The following is an 18,988-nucleotide window of genomic DNA, read 5'->3' on the forward strand; positions in this document are numbered from 1 at the left end:
TTGCGCTTCGTTCTTCAGATCTCGAGACGCGTCGCTTCCTCCTTCCTCGCAGCCACCAGCTCCTATCGATTCCTCTACATCCACCACCATCACGCTTCCACCAGCGATTTGCTATCTCGTACCACTGACTTCATCCTCTTCTCCTGCCTCCTCCCAACGATATCCCACGTTCCGAACCTCTTCTCCTCGACGGTCCTCGTCCTGCTCCTCTTTCGTTCTGTCAGTATCCTCTGACGAGACCCAGCTACCGTGAGTGTCAAGAACTCATATTACCTTCTCTAACCGTAACTTCTTGCTGACCTCCTCTCTTTGCCTCTCGTATTTCAGCCAAACCCTCTCCTCAATCTCCCAACCTCGACGCGTCGCTCCCTCGAACGCTTCGTGCGACTTCAGAACTCTACATCACACTCATAGGACTACATTCGTCATTACGTTCGATACTGGCTCCGAGTTTTCTTCCCTCTTCACTCTCCTTTCCTTTCTCTTTCTCCTCGTCGTTCTCAAAACACGAGCGCACGTCGACGCGTCTTCTTTTTTTTCGTTTCGTCTTTCTTCCTCCCTTCTCTCTCAGTACAGGCACGATCCACTCCACTGCTTCCCGTCTGTCCCACACCCTAACAAAGCGTCTGAACCAAAAGGCTCAAGGCCAAAACGCTCCTTCAAAACAAAGCAAAAACGATCTAAAGCAAGGGGAGGCTAGCAAGGAAAGGGAGAGAGAGTAGATTAATAAAGTAAGTAGTGTAGATTAGAGTCCGTCTATTCCCTCTTCCCTTCTCCTTCCAGCCAGCAGATCCGTCGAGCTAAGGAACTAAGGAAAGAACGAAAAGGAAGGCAAAAACAAAAAGCGACGCGACCCCGATTCCGCCTCCCTGCCCAACCCCCAGCGACGGTCCCTCGACGAAACCAGCTCCAGCTCCAACACAGCCCAGCCGTATCCCCGTCCCCCCCTCCCCAGATCCATCGAGCTCCAGCCCAGCTCGTCCGCCCATCCTCCCATTCTCCTGCAAAACCGTCTCAACCCAACCCAAACACGATTCTAAGCCTTCACCTCGTTATCCCCACCCGTCGCCCTCAAGACGGCCGGAGGACTGGTAGGTCTCGATTTCGGCGAAGTGAGGAGTCCGAGGGTAGCTGCTGAAGCGGAGGAGGAAGGCTGATGGACGTGGTGGTCGTCGTCGGCTTCTCCCTCCTCGAGCTTCCGGATCTCGTCGTCGAGGTCGTCGTGCTCGTCGTTGTTGCTGGTGGGGACTGTGCGAGGATCTGACGGGTTCGAATGAAAGAAAGAGAAGGGGGAGAGAGAGGTCAGTGGGAAGAAAAGACGAGGGAAGGAACTAGGGGTCCGACGCGAGGCGAACGTGAAGGAAAGATCCACGAGCGACGAGCGACGGTGGGTGAAGATGAAAACAGAAAGAGGTAGACTCACGATCCAACAAATCATACTCCTCGAACCTCCCAACTCCTCCGGTCTCCCACTCCCTGAGCTCGGCTGGCATGAGGTAGTAGAAGAAGAAGGTGGCGAGGCATCCTCCTCCGACGACGTCGATGAGATAGTGATGGGTGAGGTACATCGTGGCCCAGTAGAGGACGCAGCAGTACATCCAGTAGGCGATCCTACGATTTCGCATCAAGTCGAGTTTGAAAGAGGGAAGAGAAACAAGGGTGGGTGAGCTCGAGAGTTCCAAAGAAAAAACGAGACGATCCCTTCCTCTTGTCTCGAGCTTAACAACTTCCCTCCTCCCTTCCAAAGACCACCGAACGATAGAGAAGACGAAAAGGAATGAAGCTCACCTGAACCTAGGGAAGAAATGGCTCAAGAACAACGCTTCCAAGGTCGCGCAACCCGAGTGAAGACTTGGGAAGGCTCCGAAGACGAGGGGAGCTGTCGAGAAGGTCTCGGTGTAGCCGTGCGAGTGGAAGATGGCGTCGATTCGAGAGAGGCCTCCTGCTGATCCTGCCATCGAGTAGTTGGCTGGGCTGAGTCCGTGGATGAGTTCGTACCCTGTTTGGTTGGAGGGAAGGAGGGAGGGAGGAGACGGCCGTCAGCTTTCGAGCTCGCTTCGATGCTCCCTTCCCTTCCTTCCTTCGCGGTTTCCCCTTCATTTCTCACCCCTCCTAGACCTCAAGAAGAGACGAAGGTACTGACAAGGTGCTGAACAAGGGAATACGATCTGAACTACCACTCCGGTCAAGTTCATGTACCCAAACACCTTCCCCCAGTAGTTGATGGATCCTCTTGGACCGAAAACGAACGCGACGGCTGCTACGACGAAAGGGATGACAAAGTGAATGATTCCGTAGGGTAACCAGGCGATGACGTCGAGGACGGGGTGGGTGAATCGAGTGAGGATGTCCGAGATGTTTGCTCCGTAGAGGACTGATTCGAGCGTTGGGAGGAGGGCGACGTGAACGTCCGGTCTCCATTCGGTTGGGACGTATCTTGCGCAGAAGAAGGTGATGACCCAGGCGAGGACGGGTGTTCCAGGGAAGAAGAATTGACCGAGGAAGGGAACGGTGGTGATGATGAGGTAGCCGAGAGGGATGAGGAGTTTGAAGAGAGGGGAAGCGTCCATCACGAAGAGCGAGATTGAAGCGAAGAAGGCCATGATCAGGTAAGGATAGTCGTTCTTGAACGACCATCGATGACGACGGAGTTTGACGAAGGTGTGCGAAGGGTTGAGGGACAGATCCAGGCGTTGAAGAGCGGCGAGGATGTTGAGAAGCAACCAGCGAAGGAAGCCAAACGGAGTTCGAGAGGTGAGAGGGACCAGCGTCGTTTGGTGAGGAGCGAGAGGAGCATGACTCGACGTTTGAGGAGTAGACATCGACCCGAGGAGGAGGCGAAGGAGAAGGGGAGGAGGAGCGAAGGGAGAAGAGCTTGGGTTATAGAGTGTCTAGAAGAGGGATGCTGGACGTTAGAAGGGAAGGAAGCGAGCTTTCAAAAGAACGAGAAAGGGTGACAGCGAGAGAGAGTCGATCTTTTTGCCTTCAACCTTCACTCGAGCGAAAATCTTTCATCTCTACTTTCCATGTCGCTCCCACCACCAACACCACCTCCAGCTGGTCGAACTCGCACGTCCTACTCTACCCCTCCAACGACGCCTCGTACAGGTCAACAAGGAGGAGGAGGAGCAGGAGCCGCTGGAGCCTCTCCCGTCCCTCGTCAACGTGCGAGAGATCTCCTTCGAGCTCATTACGGTTTGGATGGACCTTCGAGTCCGAGGCAGTCTGCACCATCAGCAGGAGAGGATAGGAAGGATCCTATGGATCTAGGTGAGCAGAGCGAGGAACAGGGAGGGAAGAAGAAACAAGCTCGAGCTGACCTCTTCCTCCCTTCGTTCTACAGACTCAACCTCCTTCGATCCTCACATCTACTACACCTCCCTCATCAAGTCCTCCTCCCTCTCCCGACTCATCAAAACAGAGAACGATCTCGACTCTCAGATCCGACTTCTCGACAGCGAACGCCATGCCCTGATCTACAACAACCACCAGGATCTCGTCGCCGCTTCGGATACCATCCAGAAGGTCAGTTTCTCGTCTTCTCGCTCTCTCTCTTTGTCAGAGCGTTCAGCTGATTCTCTCTAAACTTACGCTCTTCGACAGATGAACGCCCACACCTCGCCTCTCGCCGACTCTCTCGACCTCATCCGCTCCTCCTTCTCGACCATCTCCCAGCTCACCGCATCCGTCTCTCTCCCTCCAGCACCTCCATCAGCGGCTACTAGTAGGGTGGTGAGAGAGGTGGCAGATCTACCGGAACGATTATCGGATCTGGTCGCTCTGGGTGAGTCTACTTCTTCTCTGTCTCTCGCGTCGTTTCGTCGAGCTCATCGCGCTGACCTCGTCTTCTCTTTCTCTTCTCAGGTCGGAGAGATGAAGCTCGGACCATCTTCTCGCGGGCGAAGCCACTATTGGACGCTTGGGTTGAAGGAGGGATCAAGGGGACGAGGGAGATCAGGGAGGAGTGCGAGGCCGTGTTGGATCCTCCTCTCCAGAAGCGTAGGACGAGACTTCTGAATACCAACTGAAGCCTCTAAGTACCTTCTCGAACTCGACTATATACCCATCTACGATCTTATGACATTCTCGTATTCTTCAGGCTCCGTGGGAAGCTGCCCTGACGACCAAGAGCTCAACTTTCGACTTCCCTCCCTGCCTTCCTTCCGCCAAACCCCCACCATGGATGCCACTCTCCCTTCTCAGCTTATCCAAACGGATCAGGATCTTGTTCACTGGCTCAAGAGCGATGGATGTCGAGGATATCAAGCTTGGATCAAGACGTTGAGCAAGAAGATCGAGGGAGTCTCGTTCTCGTCAGCTCAAGCTCACCTTCCTCCTCCTTCCCAGGTGAGTCTCGCTGCTCTCTCTTCTCTCTGCCTCCCTCCTCGAGGTTGCTCTAGTTTAGTGAGTCGTGTACTGACGCAGCTGCACCTGTATGTAGACGATCCTCGACCTCGAAAAGCTGCTCTCCCATCTCAAGAGCCTGACATCTCAGCATCCTCCGCTTCACTCCGCTCAGAGGTACGGCAACCTCGCTTTCAGGACCTACTTCGCTCAGACTACAGAGGTTCGTCTCACCACCCCTTCACCTTCTACTCGAACCTAATCCATCACACCTCCATCTCGACCCTCCAGGACCTCCCGTCCCTCATCACCACCCTCCTCGAACCAACCTCCCATCTCCCCCTCCTCCCTCAGCTCCTCCCCCTCCTCCAAAACACCTCAGCCTTCGGATCAAGCACTCGACTCGATTACGGAACAGGTCACGAAGCTGCTTTCTTCTTGTTTCTTTATGCTTTGAGGGTGGGAGGGGTGCTGAAGGAGGAGGACGACGAGTGGGTTGCGCTGAGGGTGTTTAGATCGTGAGTTTCGACCGTCGCGTTCTTTCCGTTTGTTCGACCCTGATCTTTGATTGTCTTGGCTTCGTAGATACCTTGAGCTCGTCTGGACGTTACAGGATCTGTACAAGCTCGAGCCGGCAGGGAGTCATGGAGTTTGGGGGTTGGACGATTACTGTTTCCTTCCGTACGTCGTCGTCTTCTCGTCCTCTTCCCCTTTCTTCGCCTTTCCCACTCTCTGTACTCCCACACCCCTAACTCACCTATCCTCTGTTTTTTTTCCTCTTCGCCCTCTCGCAGCTACGTCTTCGGCTCCTCTCAACTCCTCCCCTCAACAACCATCACCCCCGAATCCATCCTCCCTCCTCCCTCTCCTCGGCACGCTCTCCCAGGTTCCTCAGCAGCTACCATCGAAGCTACATCTACCTACGTTCCTCCGCTGAGGAAAATCGACCTCGACGCACCGGAATCGCCGCCTACTCGGAGAGCACAAGCGCCAGGAGCAGGGACGACGGGAGGGCAGGCGGATGATTTCTACTCGATGGCGATCAGGCGGATAGGGAGGATCAAGAGTGGGAATTGGTATGAGCATTCGGTGAGTCCGTTTTCGTGTTTTCACCTGTTCGATTCCGTTCGAATCGTCTCTCGTCGTCGGTTTCTTCGCTGACATCCAGACGCGCGTCGTTCTTCTTTTCCCCTCTCCATCCCTCCCTTTCTCTCTCCACCCACCTCCTCCGTTCTTGCTCGTAGCCCCTCCTCTACAACCTCGCTACTTCAGGAAAATCTTGGGCCAAGATCCACTCGGGTTTGCTGAAGATGTACGAAGGGGAGGTGTTGGGGAAACGCGTCGTGGTCCAGCATCTGTTCGTGGGAGGACCGTTGGTTGGGTGGGAGATCAGTAGTACGAGTTGATGAGACCCTTAGCGGAGCTTTTGGATTCGGGGTTTAAAGGAAAGAAGAAGAAGAGAGCTGGAAAAGGGAGAGGAGGTGAGACACATCGTGAGTCCTGAACTTCGTTTCTCGACGCTCGTTTTCGTTCCAGGAAGCGAGTTCCGATGAGAGGCAGATCCGAAATACATTTTTGCGCCTTCTCCTCGTCGTTCCAGATTCATCTTGGAGTAGACGGAGCGACGATGAAGAGACGCGGCGATCATTCGACCTCGCGTGTCGAGGGAAAGAGCTCGCTGCTGATCTTCTCTTTCCCTCCTTCCTCCTTGTACCCAGACCTTCAAGTGAACTCGGCAGATAGACTTTGCCTCTTCACTTAGTCACTAGACTCGCCCAACCGCTGGCTCTAAGGAAAATCTGCTCTTCAAAACAAGCCTGAAACCCGAATGACGCTTCAAGCCCCCGGAAGGACGAGCTCGAACGAAAAGGGTCAAGGGTCCATCTTCCCTCCTCCAACTGCATCTTCCTCCTTCTCTCCTTCCTCTACTTGACTTTCTCTCATCAATCCCGAGCATCCCTCGACATGGGCATCTCTTCCATCTTCAAAAAGAAACACTCGAAGTCAGCTTCGCAGTCCTCGTCGAACGACGGCTCAGGTCTCGATTCGGCGGGAGGACACTCGTCGTCGGACCCTTCTCACAGCACCAACTACCATGGAGAGGCCGTCGAGGTCGACCACAACTTCAACCCAATCGCTTCCTCGACCTCCCCTGGAACTTCTTCAACTTCAGCTCAAAAGGGAACTCGTCACTCGATCGAGTTTGACCCTCCTCAGCACTCCCCTCCCCTCCCTCCTCCCAAGGATACGACCCCCTCCTCCTCAGCAGCTCCAACCCTCCCCATCCCAGAGTTCAAAGCCTTCAGCATCTCCTCTCCTTCTCCGAGCCCTCACGGATCTTCCCAACCAGCTCATCCGGTCGCGTCAAAAGCTAGAGGAGCGTCGTCGTCCGTCGCGCCATCATCTTCAACGCAACCTTTCCCTCTCACCATCTCCCACCCTCCCAAAACCATCCCAGCCCCACCGACTTCCTTCCTCGTATCAGATCCTCTCACCGTCTCTCGAGGACCCATCAGCCCCGCTTACCTCTCCCACACCGAATCCGTCTTTTCCTCCGTCCCATACTCTCCCACTTCCCACCTCGCCTACCACACCTCCCTCTTCCCTCCCATCTCTCCCTCCACGGCTCTCATCACGCCTTCCACGATCCCTCACGAGCAGCAGAGGTTGGATCTGGTCGAGAAGATCAAGAGGGATCATCATCCCAAGAAGGTCGGGTTGAATGAAAAGGGAGAGGAGTTGTTCAAAACGGCGGGATTGGAGGTGAAGGACAGGGAGGGAAAGGGAACGATCGATTGGACGGTTACGTACGGAGAACCAGTGGTTCATGAGCATGTGATCGTGAGGGAGCATAGGATCTATCAGACGGTGGTGGAGAGGGAGGTTCATCGGTATCACGTTTTGTGAGTTTCGAAATCGACGACGCGTCGCGTTTCCTTTCTCTCTTCCTCCTCTCTGCTTCCTTTTTTCTCTTTCTTTCGCTAACGCCTACTCCTTCCCTCTCTTTTTGCCTTCTTTTCCTCGCCTACTCTCTTCTCGATCACCTCTCGTCCCTCCCTCTCTCCTCGCCAGCCCAATCATCCAACCCATCGTCGACGACCGACCTCCCTCCCCCTCCCAGGAACTACACTACTTCAGAGACTCTTCCAACCAGTGGAGAGAAGTCGTCGGTCGAGAAGCTGCCGAGGAGATCCTTCGAGCCAGTGGAGCTCAGCAATCGGACGAGACGGTTTCGTGGATCGACGACCGAGCCGTTCAAGCGGAGAGGAAGGAGTTGGTGGATTTGGTCGCTGGGACGGAGAGGAAGAACCGAGCTGGGAGGATTGGGGAGGTGGCAGGTGGGAAAGGGTTGACTTCTGGTGGGGAACACAAGCAGATGATCGGGGATGAGAAGGAGGAGGACGGGCGAGCGAAGGTTGTGCGAGGTGTTGCGTTTTGAGCCTCTGTTTATTTTCCTTCGTCTTGTATAGTACGTCACGGATTCTTTTTAGTTGTTTATATACGAAGCATTTCTGTTGTCGAGTTCCGGCGCCGATGAATCTTCGTCTCGTCAAGAACCGCTCGACGCGTCGCTCTGGGACAGGAGACCCTCCGACCTCTAAAACTACCGCTCCGTCGAGCCCGCTCTCCTTCTCTCGCTTCATCGAGAACGGCTCAGATCTCCAAGAACTTGGATTTGTCATTCAGGCAGCGATTGATTGCGGTTTATCAAGCGACGACGGGCAACGGCGAGAGATGCCCTTGAAGGTTAGTCGCCCGTCCAGCTCGCTTCCCCCACGAACACTGCCCTTCCGCCCTCCTCAAAAACCGTTGTGGTCTGAACGTTCCATCTTTCCCTTCAAACCCCCACCATCTCTTCTACCTACCACTCTTCTTTCTTCCCTCGAAAACATGGCTGATCTTCAAGTGCCAGACAGTGAGTTCCTCCTCGGAGGCGAGCTCGAGCTCACGCTTTTCGATCCTCAGCCTGACTTTCTCTCTTCTTTCCTTTTCTTCTCGTTCCTCGAACTCACCTTTGTTCTGACTTCCTCTTCATCCAGTCGGAAACCTCACCAACTACGTCCCAGGCTCTCCCAATCTCTACACTGGGGAAGTCGAGTGGTCTGCCTTCGACTACAAGCTCTCGATCGCAGCCTGCGCCGTATTTGTTGCCATCTTCTCTATCTCTCTCGGTGAGTGGCAGAACAATTCCTTCGTAGATCGAAAGGGAGGGGTGTAGGGAGCCGGAGAAGGGAGGAGAGGTGTAGGTGGCGAGGGAGGAGGCGAGGCTGGACGACGTGCTGTCGATCTCCCGTTCTCTCTTGCTTCCCTCCGCTCACTCTCTTCTTCTCACTTCGCAGTTCTTCACATCGGTCAAGCTATCATCTCAAGGTTCTGGTTCTTGCTCTACACTCTCGGTGCTGCTGCTCTGGGTTAGTTTTTCTTTTCTCAATCTCGATCCTCTCGACGGAAGGAGCGTCTGGTCTCGCAGCCGAGCTGACCTTTCGATCCTCAAACTTCAGGCGAGCTCATCGGATGGAGCTTCAGACTCTCAGCTGCTGTTGGATTGGAGTGGAGTCCTTTGTTCGGAGGACAGTGGCTGTATGATGATACTGGTGAGTTCCGAGACGGTTCTGATCTCTTCGACGCGCTCGAAGCGAGAGCTGACTTCTTGTCTCTCTTCCTCTCCTTCAGCTTTCATGGGTCAGATCGCATCTCTCATCATCTCTCCCGCCTTCAGTACTGCTGCCAACTGTGAGAAGGCCCTCTCTACGAGACGATGCCTCGTTCGAGCTTAACTGACGCGACCTCGTTTTCTTCCTCTCGACCCAGATGTCATCCTCGTCCGTCCTCTATCGTCTTATCTCTACCTTCTGCAAGCTGACCATCGGAACTCCTCGCTCTTCATTCTCCAGGGAGTTCTCGTCTCTCGTCTCGGACCTCAATACTGTCGATTGGCTCCGAAAAGTTTGTCCCCTTTCTCTTTCGCTTTTCTTTCGAGACTCGGGCTCAGAGCTGACCTTTTGTCCTCCTCTTTTTGATCTCAAAAGCCTACACCTGGATCTTTGTCACTGGAGACGTCCTCTCGCTTGTCATTCAGGCTGCAGGAGGAGGATTGGCGGCGTCGTCGGAAACAGCAGCGGACGCGGACACTGGAGGTCAGCGTCCTCTCTTTCTTTCTCCATCGAACGAGATACTGACCCTTCCTTGAGCTTTTCATTTTTCAGCCAACATCATGGTCGGAGGAGTCATCGTCCAGGTCAGCAAGCGTTCTCTCGCCTTCCCTCTTTTCCGACGCGTCGAGATCGCTGACTTTTCTTCTTCTTGTCGCAGATGGTCGTCATGGTCGCCTATACGATTCTTTTCACCGACTTCTGCATCCACTACCTCTACGACAAGCCCGTGACTCGATGGTACCCTTTCGGCTGGGCTCAAAGCATCACCAGGAAACTTCGACGACGACGATCCGTCTCTCCCTCTTCTGCGTCCACTCAAGTCGAACCGAACGAGAAGCCTGTTCTCTCTCCTCGAGCCGAGAAGAGAGCTAGGATCATGCTTGCTGGACTTGCCGGTTCGACCATCCTCATCTTTATTCGGTGAGTCTTCTCGACTTTCTTGAGGAAACGTGCAAAGGCGCACGATCGCTGATGTTCCCTTTTTATTCATCAGATCCATCTTCCGAACGGTCGAGCTTCTTGACGGATGGGATGGAAGGCTCGCAACGGACGAGGTTCTCTTCTGCGTCCTCGATGGAGCGATGTGAGCACTTTGATTCTTCAAACGAGACCAACGCCTCGAGCTGACTTCCCTTCGTCTTTGCTCTGCTTCCTACCTAGGATCGCACTTTCAAGTCTCCTCCTCAACGTCCTTCATCCTATGTTCCTTCTCAGGTCAGTTCTGCAGTCTGACCTTCGATCGAACTCACTTCTCCTCTCGAGCAGTCGCGTCGTAGGAAAAAGCGAGGTGAGACGTTTGGCCGTGTCTGACTTTTTCTCTGCTTTCCGCACTCCCTCGCTCGTTTCAAACAGGGAGGAGCCAACAGGGGAACGCATCAAGGACTCTAACCAGTCTAAAGAAGTCAGCCACGTCGTCTCAGCTTGATTATCTTCGAAAGAAGCGATCAGCTCGACGTCTCCTCCACTCCTTTTCCTTTCTCTCTTCCCTTTGTCCTCTCTTTCTTCCTCTAGATTGTATCCCTGCACGACCTCTTGATCTCTACTTCCGTTCGCACTAGCTCTCGGTTCCATTCTTCATAGGGCATGGACGTTGTTGACGAAACTCTCTTTAGGAGCGGGCTGATTTTGGGCTGATCGCAGAGAGTCCTCGCAGAAAGCAAGCGCGGGTCCTCCTCTCGTTTCTTCCATTCTTGTTCGTTTTCTTCCGTTGTTTTGCGTACCCAAGATTTGAAGCCTTTGCCTAGACGTACTAGGGTCTTGAAACGCGCAAATTTCCTGAAACGAGCAGCTGAAACACGACTGCTTCGACCCCTGCTCGAACTGCGCTTTCCCTTCGACGACCTCTCTGTTTAACCCTCCCCTTGCTCTCCACCCTCCCTTCCCTCCCTCCTCTTCTCTGGTGGAACCTGAGAGCGAAACGAAGTCTCAGAAGACAGGATATCAAGATGAATTTCGACCTTCCTTCTCTCTCCTCACCACCAACCACACCCTCACCTCCCTTTCACCTTTGAACCTCCCAACCTTTCCTCCCTCACCCTCACCTTTCCTCTCCCTCCCTCTACCCCACAAAATCAGCATCATGAGCTCTTCCCCTTCCTACCACCTTCCTCGCTCCCCTCGATCCTACGACCTCTCCTTCGACGCTTCCTCCGCCTCGGTCTCTCCGTCCTCCTCCTCCGTCTCCATCTCCCTCTACCGAAACGAATCCCACGACTCGACCACCTCCTCGTCTACTTTTTCAACCAACGGACCGACCACGCCTCCTCCTACGTACGCTTTTCCCGCCTCCCAGTACCAGCACTCCCTCCCGTCCTACTCCGAACGAGCCGCCTTCATCTCCCTTCGCTCGTCAACCTCCGAGAAGCACCCTCAGCAGCGATCCATCTCCCTCGCTCTCACCGCCCAAGTCGAAGAGGAAATCGCCGCCAGGGAACAGCGACGAAGGGAGGTTCAGATTCGAGCTAAGCTTGAGCCCTTGCTCTTCCCTGCGCCTAAACCTTTCGGGAAGGTTGTGAAGGGCTTGTTTGGAGCTGGGAAGAGGGAGAAGGTTACGGAGAGGAAGAGGTGCGAGGCTGAGGGGGCCAAGTTGACGGGGGAGGAGGTTGAGGTTGGGAAGAAGATGATCGACGAGTACTTTGCTGGGTGAGTCGAGCTCTTCCTTCTTTCTCTTTTTTGGATTTGCGAATAGAACTGGAGCTGACTTCTTCTCTTTCTCTGTGCCTCTCAGATTGGAGCGAGCTGCTTAGATGGACAAGTCAGTGTACTCGAGGACGGGACCGCGACGCGCACCTGCAACCAAACACGAACCGAACGACCTTTCTTTCACGACTTCTCTTTCCTTCTCTTCTCTTCTCTCTTTTCGTTTCTTCGGGCTTCATTCTCGGGCTTCTCCTCTCTACGCTTACTTTGCTTTGCATCTCCTTCGTTCCGTACCCTCTGCTTTCGCTTCGCTTTCGTTTCTCTCCCTCTGATCCCCCTCGTTCTGCTTTCGATACCATTTTCGTTTCTCGCTCCCACATCCCTGCTTCCCAACTCGCAAGAACTTTCCTCGTGTACAGGAAAAGGCAAGAACAAGCTCGTGGACTCCAGAAGGTTTCTCAAGTTTCAACGCTCGGCCCTCTCCCTCCCTCTCGAGTCTCGGATGCGAACAGGTCTCTCTCTTCTCTCAGACGCGACGTGACTTCAGAAGAAAGCTCCATAGAAGACTCTAGTTGTTCCCAGCCTGACCGTTCCGCGAGAGCACACTGGGTACCGAGCTTGGTGGGATGAGTCCGTACTGTGGAACGAAAAAGCGAAGAGGTCAGTCGAGAGCGAGAACGGAAGGGAGGGAGGGAAGGAAAGACGAACCTCCGTGCAAACAGCCGTGACGTAGTTGGGAGGAGTAAGATCGTAGAGGAGGTTGATGAGTTGGAGGGAGGGAGGGAGAGGATCCGCTTTGGTTGAGGCGGCGAGAGGGTGGGAGGAGGGGATGTCGAGGAGAGCTTCGGGGTTGCCTGAGAGGAACGTACGAGTGAAATCTAGTCAGTTGGATCGTGTCGAAGCGACGAACGCGTCCCCAGTTCAACCAAGCTACCCTCGAAAGCAAAGAGGACGACTCACCCATCTCATTAGCCACCACCGCATCCAACTGAATTCTCTCTCCAAACTTGTACGTCTCGCAGCACACCACCACCGGCACAGCATAGCTCGTCGCCAGCATGGCTACACTGGCTGTTCCCGCTCTGGAGTAGAGGGCTCCGTTGGAGAGGAGGGCGTTGGTTCCGATGAGGACGAGGTTGGCTCCTGGGAGGACGGAGGGGAGGGAGGGGAGGAGAGCGTAGGTGCAAGGGATGGAGTGGGAGCAGAGGGAGAGAAGGAGAGATTTTCCTGTAAGTTGAGGGGAAAAGGCAAATATGAAAGAGGGTGAAGAGGCGTTAGTTGAGAGATGGAAGGAAGCGCAAGGCATGGACGGAACCGGAAGAGAGAAGACGACGAACCCTCCAACAAAGGTCTCGAATCAACGACGATGACGGAGAAGGATTCTCCTCGAGACTGCATCTCTCGGTGAGCTTGAACGAGGACCTTCTCGACGACGGAACTCCTATGGATGTCAACAACGAAACAAAAGTACGAAGAGCAAAGTCAGCTCTCGTTCCTCGACGCGTCTCGACTCTCGACCGAACGAGACCGAAAGATCACTGTAACGCAGTGAAGGTCGGTTTGGAGAGTTGGGAATGAGAAGGGAAGACTCACCTAGCATACGTCAAAACCACATCCCCATCCTTGATCTTCTGCTTCGCAAACTCGACAATCACCTCGTCCGCCAGCGTCACCCTCTCTCGGATGTACTCGTCGATCTTGGCTGCGAGGAGCTCTTTGGACTGTTGTTCATTCAAATGAATAAGCCCGAACCTGCGTCAGTACCCCGGCGATTTGAGATCTCGTCGCACTCGAGGCGAGAAGAACGAGAAGAGGAAGGTGAAAGGAGAGACGCGTAACGAAACGACGAGGGAAGAGAGAAACTCACATCCGCCTCAGCCTCATCAATGGCAATGATGGAAATCTCGTACTTCAACCATCGAATCGCATTTCCCAAACCGACAGGCATGGCTCGAGCTTGAGTGAGATGAGCGATCTGAGGGGAGAGGTGGGTGGTGAGATCTCGAGGGAGGGTGGTCGAAGGTGGGGTGGTGTAGGAGGTGATGACCTTGATATTAACGAAGCAGAGAGGAGTGGAATACAAGATCAGTGCTCTGACTGCTCGAGCTGAAAGAGCAGCTCGAAACAAAGGAAAGGCAAAACGAGAAGGGAGAGTTCGAAACCTCTGGCCTCCCTCCCTCCCTCGAACGTCAAAAGACTCACCTGTTTCAACCCCATCAACCCAGCAATCAACCTCGCGTTCGCTCCTCTAATCTTCCCTTCCCTCAACTGCAAACCCAGCTTGATAATCGCCGGGTGCACATCCCCTTTCACCGTCGCTGCCACGCTCGAGCTCGGTTTCGGTCCAGGGAGATGGGACACGATCAGATGAGGTGTAGGTCCCGCTGGAGGCAGGACCGGTTGTTGGTGAAGAGCTGCTGTCGAAGCTGCTGAAGGGAGGAGAGGTCGACCGTTGCTTGTGTTGGGAGCTGCAGAGGCTCGATTCGGGTTGGAGACGGCGTTGTTGGTGGTCATTCCGAGGGAGGAAGGGTTTGAGTTGGAGTTGTTGGAGAGGAGACTGTTGGCTGAACCGGAAGGTCCTACTCCTCCTGGAGGACCTCCTCGAGGGGCTCCTCGGTGCTCGGTGGTTCCTGGTCCAGAAGGAGGTCCTCCTGGAGCAGCGTCGTCGGGGCCTTGAGGTCTGGAGGAGATCTTTTGAGCTCGACGAGCTGCCTTTTCGGCCTTCTTGTCAACGACGGGACCGGTGGGCTTCTCCTTGGGTGGCTTGGGAGCTCCTTTCGGCGCTTTAGGAGGTTTGGGAGTAGCAGTCGTGGTGGAAGGAGGAGCGGGAGCGGGAGGAGCGTCGGAGGAGGGCATGGTTGGTTGAGCGAAGGTGAAGGAAGGGGGAGGAGGGAGAGGTCGGTCGAGGGCTGAAAGAAGGAAGAGGGAATTGGGAAGTTAGCAAGGGAAGTTTTGACGGAGATAAGGCAAGCTACGTAGAGCAACGAGCTAGTGTGTTTAGCACCCGACGAGGAGGAGGAACGAACGTTGAAGAGGGACTTGAGAAGGAGAAGGGAAAGTTGAGGTCGAGCTCCTTTGTTCTGACTCGATTCAAAGGGCGCGAGTACGACTTCTGTAGAGCAGGAAGGAGGATAAAAATCGGCCAGGGAGTCAGAATAGAGTCCAACGTGTACAAGAAAGGTCGACGAACTCACGAAAGAGAGAAAGTGAAGTCGAAGAAGCTGACGGTTTGAGGGGAATGAGAGGAAGGAAGCTTCGCCTGAGAGTCGAAATCGACGAGCTGATCTCCTCCCGAACTCGCAACACCCATCACCCCCTTCTTCCCAACTTTTCCTTCTTCTCTCCCATCTCTTAAACATGTCTCGAGGATCCTACGATAGGTGGGTAGAACTCGCAGCTCGTTCCTCATTGAAGCTCCAGCTGACCGCCCTCGTTTGGTTCCCTCTGCCCTCAGATATCTGACCGTCTTCTCTCCAGAGGGTGAGCTTTTCCCTCTCCTTCTTTCTCATCTTAATCTCTTCGTATCGCTGACCACTTTTGTCTTGTCTTCTCTAGGTCGTCTGTATCAAGTCGGTGAGTACAGAGAGTTGGACGAGCTCCTCCTTCCTCCTTCGCTCCTCTCCAAGCTGACCATCTCTCCCTTCTTCTTTCTCTCGCAGAGTACGCTTTCAAGGCCATCACTGGATCTGGAATCACCGCCGTCGCTATTAGAGGAAAGGATACAGCTGTCGTGGTCGTGCAGAAGAAGGTCCCAGTGAGTGTCGTTCTCTAGATCTCGAAGGAAGGGAGGAAGGGGACGAAGTGTCAGCTCCTCCACGTCTCAAAGAGTCGAGCTCGAAGAAGGCAGGGATTCGAGCTCGAAGACGCACTTTGGAGCAGGCCATATGGATCCAGGGTCTACTAGGGTCTTCCGTAGTTGTCTACGAGCTCCCTACCGACGACTGGAGCCTAGTCTGAGCTTGTAGGGAGGAAGGGAAGGAAGGAGAGGTCAAGATGGATCAAGGTCACCTTCTCTCCTTCCACACTTCCCCTCCTTCTCCTCGTCCTCAGGTCCTCTTCCAACTCTCTCTCTCGACCTCCCAGCAGTCTCTTGCATGCCATCGACTTCTTTTGAACCCTCGAACTAACCTCGTCTTCTCTGCTTCCTCCTTCGCTCCCCAGGACAAGCTCGTCGACCCTGACACCGTCACTCGTCTCTTCCAACTCACACCTACCATCGGATGCGTCATGACCGGTTTGCTTCGTGAGTTGCACCATCCTCAGCTACCTCTCGACTTCATCTAGTGGTCACCTTCGTCTCCCCACGAATCTCACTTCTCTTCCACGAGCTCGAGAACGAACGAGAGAGATGGGCTGAGCTGACCTTCTCTCCTTTCTTCAACCAACAGCCGATGCCCGATCCCAGGTCCAGCGAGCTCAGTCGGAGGCTGCTGAGTGGCGATACAAGTACGGGTACGAGATTGAGGTTGTGGATCGTGAGTCTTCGCTTTTCCTCTCTTTCGTCGAGCTCAACCAGCTTCCCTTCCCTTCGCCTATCGACCTCCTCTTCCTCCCTCGCTTCACTTCGCCTTCTTCTCCGTCACACTTCCCACCTCCTCACCTTTCGAGCCTTACCCAGTTCGGAGTGTCTCAGCGACGAAGCGAGATACTGACTCGCTTCTTCCTTCCTTCTCTTTCTCTTCCTTGCTCAAATCAGTCGCCCGTCGTCTGGCAAACATCAACCAGGTTTACACTCAACGAGCTGGAATGAGGCCTTTGGGAGTCGGTGAGTTTTCGATCCATCTTCCTACATCTCTCTCCTACCCCGATAAACAACCCGAAACTCACTCCCTCGCCTCCTCCTCTTCTTCGTCTTCGTTCACAACCAGCCATGACTCTCGTCGGACACGACTCGGAACTCGGACCTCAGGTCTACAAGGTCGATCCTGCCGGCTACTATGTTGGATTCAAGGCGACTGCTTCGGGTCAGAAACAGACGGAGGCGATGAACTTTGTGAGTCGAGGCGACGAAGGAAGCGGAAAGAGAGAGTTGACGCTGAAGCTGACCTTGGTTTGTGTCGGTGCTGTTGTGCAGTTGGAGAAGAAGTGGAAGAAGGTCGAGGATCCTGACGCGCCTGAGTCGACGGCGGATGCGGTGAAGGGGTTGACGAGGTCGGAGGCGATTGAGGTTCGTCTCCCTTTCCTCTCTTCTCCTCTCTCCTCGACCAACGCACACTAACCCTCCTTCTCCCTCTTGTTCCCTCTCTCCTACCTCCTTTTCCCTCTCTTCTTTGTTCACCCACCTTCGCAGCTCGCAGTCGAAGCCCTCTCCACCGTCCTCGCGACCGACTTCAAGTCGGGCGAGATCGAGATTGGGATCTCCTCAACGGCGGAGGACGAGCCTATGCCCAAAGGAACGGCGACGGGCAAAGGGCTGTGGAGACAGATGGACGAGGAGGAGAAGAACGAGTGGTTGGTTAAGGTTGGGGAGAAGGATTAGGTAGAGAAGAGCGGGGAGCGAGTTTGGAGGGCTTGATGGATGAGGTTCTGACTTCTGGTAGAACGGTTGGCTTGAGGCAAGAGTTCAAGGATTTAAGGAGAGGAAATGAGAAGGAGGAGAGTGGAAGAGAAAGGGGTTTTGAGAGAGCGGGTTGAAGTGAGAGAGAGTGAGAGAAGGGCGAAAGAAGAACGGAGGAGAAGCGAGACGCGACGCGCCCGCTCGTTCTTCTTCCTTCGGCAAGGCTCGTGGATTCGCACCGTGAGCAGCAACTAGATCGGAAGGAACAAAAGCATGTCATATCACAGCTCTGGGAGCAGGGACTATTCTACAGCGGTGAGCGGAGTGAGACAGGCGACGGAGGAGGGAGAAGGAATCGGACGCGTCGACGAGCTTTGTTTCTCGTGAGGTCCTCTTGAAGTGAAACAGTGAGAGAGACAGATGGAACTGGAGGATAGAGAAAGGCCACATGCAAGCTGAATGAAGATATCTGGAGAAAGAGGCGAACACGACTGGGGAACGAAGAGAACGTGGGCGACAAGGGCGTCGTCTAGGTCTCCATCTCCTCCCCCTCAACGTCCAGTCTGGAACCTGGCAGCGACGAAGGATGGCACACGAGGACTGTAGCAGGAAGCGTCACTCCATGAAGAAGAAACAACAGAGATGCTCGAAGTCGACCATCAGCAGGGCGAGGCGGCATTCCTCACTCCTCCTCCTCCTCTCCTCCTCTTCCTCCCCTCTAATAGTTGGCAAGCTGTTTAAAAAACGTATCATCATCGTCGTCCTCGTCAAAACACACACACTCTAAGAAAGGTCGCCCAGTCCAATCTCCCTCCCACCTCAACCCACCCGAGTCCCGAAGAAAAAAAGAAGAAGAACCCAAAACACGAAGCGAGTTTTAGGCGGTCACTCCAGGGAAACAATCCGCCAAAGTCTTCTTGTGCTTGTTCTCGGCGTGGATGAGGAGTTGAGGAGGCTTGGTGGTCTGTGCGAGATCAGAGGCGAGGGGGAGTCAGTATGAGGGAGAGAGAGAAAGAGGTGAGCTCAACGAGTTTTTGAGCTTCGCCTCCTTCTGAGTTCTTCGAAGAAGGCGATGGTTATGGGAGTTTTGAAGGCAGAAAACTGGAGACTTACGGATTGGAAAGTAGTCATGCAGACGACGCACTTGAACGTCTGGGCGGCGGCGTTGACCTTAGCACGACAAGGGAAGCAGGGTCGAGGGGAGGAGGGAGGGAAGAAGGGAAGGAATGAGCTTTCGGTTTCTGAGTGGAGAACTCGAGACGACGAGAGAAGCAGCAGTAGGAAAGAGAAGCAAGCGAGCTCACCTTGAGTTGGGATCCCGCTCCAGCAGCGTTCTTCTTAGCGTTCTTCTCTCGCGACATGGCAGATTTCATTCCCTACAAGAGGCGAAGAGAGAAGGGAAGGAACGTTCAAAAGTCAGCTCTGCCTCTGCCTCCTGCTCTTCTCCGTCGCCTCGGCTGAAGACTCACGTTTCCTCCTCCCATTTTTGCTGAGTGATCTAGAGTGGTGGTTGAGGGTGGGTGAAAAGGGAAGAAGTTTTTAAAGGCTTTTGAAAGGCGGTTGTTGTGGATGGGAGGAGAAAGGGACAGGGCGTTTTCAAAACGACTTTGGGCTTCAGCTCGTCGAGACTCGTCCTGACTTCAACCCACCACCACGCTCCTCCCTCTCCCTTCTTCACCCTTCTCTTTCCCTACTCGCCCCTCTCTTCTCTATCTACCGGGCTTGGAGAGTCAAATCTCGCGCAAACTCTACGCTCTAGGACATGTCGGACCGCGAAGAAGAGGACGACGATCGATCGAACCAGGAGGAGGAAGACGATCAATCCAACGGACGTCAACCTTCCGACGACGAC

At 54.3% G+C, this 18,988-nt stretch overlaps 9 protein-coding genes across 9 annotated transcripts; 6 read left to right on the plus strand and 3 right to left on the minus strand.

The window, feature by feature from the left end:
* Positions 1–1,331: 1,331 nt before the first annotated feature.
* On the minus strand, positions 1,332–2,822 carry BDY24DRAFT_342819 (phosphatase PAP2 family protein; the record flags this gene model as incomplete). Its single annotated transcript, XM_076637500.1, has 3 exons — positions 1,332–1,611; positions 1,789–1,999; positions 2,144–2,822. The coding sequence occupies 3 exons, from the start codon at positions 2,820–2,822 to the stop codon at positions 1,332–1,334; spliced, it is 1,170 nt and encodes a 389-aa protein (XP_076494697.1).
* A 204-nt stretch (positions 2,823–3,026) lies between these two features.
* On the plus strand, positions 3,027–4,017 carry BDY24DRAFT_342802 (COG1/VPS51 family protein; the record flags this gene model as incomplete). Its single annotated transcript, XM_076637498.1, has 3 exons — positions 3,027–3,270; positions 3,344–3,525; positions 3,604–4,017. The coding sequence occupies 3 exons, from the start codon at positions 3,027–3,029 to the stop codon at positions 4,015–4,017; spliced, it is 840 nt and encodes a 279-aa protein (XP_076494698.1).
* A 93-nt stretch (positions 4,018–4,110) lies between these two features.
* Positions 4,111–6,142, plus strand: BDY24DRAFT_134039 (serine/threonine-protein phosphatase 2A activator). The gene is made up of 7 exons (XM_076636026.1): positions 4,111–4,347; positions 4,442–4,567; positions 4,636–4,862; positions 4,930–5,025; positions 5,139–5,433; positions 5,589–5,837; positions 6,063–6,142. Exons 1-6 carry the CDS (start codon positions 4,180–4,182, stop codon positions 5,748–5,750), a joined length of 1,074 nt encoding a protein of 357 aa, XP_076494699.1. The 5' UTR covers positions 4,111–4,179; the 3' UTR covers positions 5,751–5,837; positions 6,063–6,142.
* BDY24DRAFT_134043 (uncharacterized protein) lies at positions 6,143–7,365 on the plus strand. Its single transcript, XM_076636027.1, has one exon. The coding sequence runs from the start codon at positions 6,310–6,312 to the stop codon at positions 7,249–7,251; it is 942 nt and encodes a 313-aa protein (XP_076494700.1). The 5' UTR covers positions 6,143–6,309; the 3' UTR covers positions 7,252–7,365.
* Positions 7,366–8,115: 750 nt separating this feature from the next.
* BDY24DRAFT_396187 (RTA1 domain-containing protein) lies at positions 8,116–10,620 on the plus strand. The gene is made up of 13 exons (XM_076641403.1): positions 8,116–8,260; positions 8,385–8,516; positions 8,685–8,756; positions 8,847–8,939; positions 9,019–9,078; positions 9,157–9,167; positions 9,240–9,291; positions 9,375–9,482; positions 9,552–9,583; positions 9,658–9,920; positions 9,994–10,083; positions 10,161–10,214; positions 10,353–10,620. Exons 1-13 carry the CDS (start codon positions 8,236–8,238, stop codon positions 10,423–10,425), a joined length of 1,065 nt encoding a protein of 354 aa, XP_076494701.1. The 5' UTR covers positions 8,116–8,235; the 3' UTR covers positions 10,426–10,620.
* Positions 10,621–10,988: 368 nt separating this feature from the next.
* BDY24DRAFT_134064 (uncharacterized protein) lies at positions 10,989–11,773 on the plus strand. Its single transcript, XM_076636028.1, has one exon. It carries the CDS (start codon positions 11,080–11,082, stop codon positions 11,644–11,646), a length of 567 nt encoding a protein of 188 aa, XP_076494702.1. The 5' UTR covers positions 10,989–11,079; the 3' UTR covers positions 11,647–11,773.
* Positions 11,774–12,207: 434 nt separating this feature from the next.
* Positions 12,208–14,153, minus strand: GCD2 (translation initiation factor eIF2B subunit delta; the record flags this gene model as incomplete). The annotated part of the gene is made up of 7 exons (XM_076637505.1): positions 12,208–12,276; positions 12,348–12,493; positions 12,600–12,866; positions 12,977–13,080; positions 13,233–13,360; positions 13,507–13,686; positions 13,842–14,153. 7 exons carry the CDS (start codon positions 14,151–14,153, stop codon positions 12,208–12,210), a joined length of 1,206 nt encoding a protein of 401 aa, XP_076494703.1.
* Positions 14,154–14,996: 843 nt separating this feature from the next.
* Positions 14,997–17,118, plus strand: SCL1 (proteasome core particle subunit alpha 1; the record flags this gene model as incomplete). The annotated part of the gene is made up of 10 exons (XM_076643666.1): positions 14,997–15,019; positions 15,094–15,119; positions 15,195–15,212; positions 15,299–15,393; positions 15,801–15,882; positions 16,028–16,114; positions 16,336–16,404; positions 16,508–16,632; positions 16,714–16,806; positions 16,930–17,118. The coding sequence occupies 10 exons, from the start codon at positions 14,997–14,999 to the stop codon at positions 17,116–17,118; spliced, it is 807 nt and encodes a 268-aa protein (XP_076494704.1).
* An 850-nt stretch (positions 17,119–17,968) lies between these two features.
* On the minus strand, positions 17,969–18,765 carry BDY24DRAFT_134116 (At2g23090 like protein). Its single transcript, XM_076636029.1, has 4 exons — positions 18,606–18,765; positions 18,441–18,512; positions 18,250–18,306; positions 17,969–18,100 (listed from the first exon to the last, which is right to left on the minus strand). The coding sequence occupies exons 1-4, from the start codon at positions 18,618–18,620 to the stop codon at positions 18,014–18,016; spliced, it is 231 nt and encodes a 76-aa protein (XP_076494705.1). The 5' UTR covers positions 18,621–18,765; the 3' UTR covers positions 17,969–18,013.
* Between the last annotated feature and the right edge of the window lie 223 nt (positions 18,766–18,988).

Source organism: Mrakia frigida (assembly GCF_051309035.1).
Source record: "Mrakia frigida strain ATCC 22029 unplaced genomic scaffold BDY24scaffold_25, whole genome shotgun sequence".
Taxonomy (NCBI): Eukaryota; Fungi; Basidiomycota; class Tremellomycetes; order Cystofilobasidiales; family Mrakiaceae; genus Mrakia; species Mrakia frigida.

Bases quoted from the DNA above. Each gene is read 5' to 3' on its own strand.
- BDY24DRAFT_134043 (XM_076636027.1), top strand. From the start codon at position 6,310: ATGGGCATCTCTTCCATCTTCAAAAAGAAACACTCGAAGTCAGCTTCG.
- BDY24DRAFT_134064 (XM_076636028.1), top strand. From the start codon at position 11,080: ATGAGCTCTTCCCCTTCCTACCACCTTCCTCGCTCCCCTCGATCCTAC.
- BDY24DRAFT_134116 (XM_076636029.1), bottom strand. The intron at 18,307-18,440 runs GTGAGCTCGCTT...TGTCGTGCTAAG, and splicing joins GAGCGGGATCCCAACTCAAG to GTCAACGCCGCCGCCCAGAC. The intron at 18,101-18,249 runs GTAAGTCTCCAG...GATCTCGCACAG, and splicing joins GCATGACTACTTTCCAATCC to ACCACCAAGCCTCCTCAACT.
- BDY24DRAFT_134039 (XM_076636026.1), top strand. From the start codon at position 4,180: ATGGATGCCACTCTCCCTTCTCAGCTTATCCAAACGGATCAGGATCTT. The intron at 4,348-4,441 runs GTGAGTCTCGCT...ACCTGTATGTAG, and splicing joins ACCTTCCTCCTCCTTCCCAG to ACGATCCTCGACCTCGAAAA. The intron at 5,026-5,138 runs GTACGTCGTCGT...GCCCTCTCGCAG, and splicing joins GACGATTACTGTTTCCTTCC to CTACGTCTTCGGCTCCTCTC.
- BDY24DRAFT_396187 (XM_076641403.1), top strand. From the start codon at position 8,236: ATGGCTGATCTTCAAGTGCCAGACA. The intron at 8,517-8,684 runs GTGAGTGGCAGA...CTCACTTCGCAG, and splicing joins CATCTTCTCTATCTCTCTCG to TTCTTCACATCGGTCAAGCT. The intron at 10,215-10,352 runs GTCAGTTCTGCA...CGTTTCAAACAG, and splicing joins CATCCTATGTTCCTTCTCAG to GGAGGAGCCAACAGGGGAAC.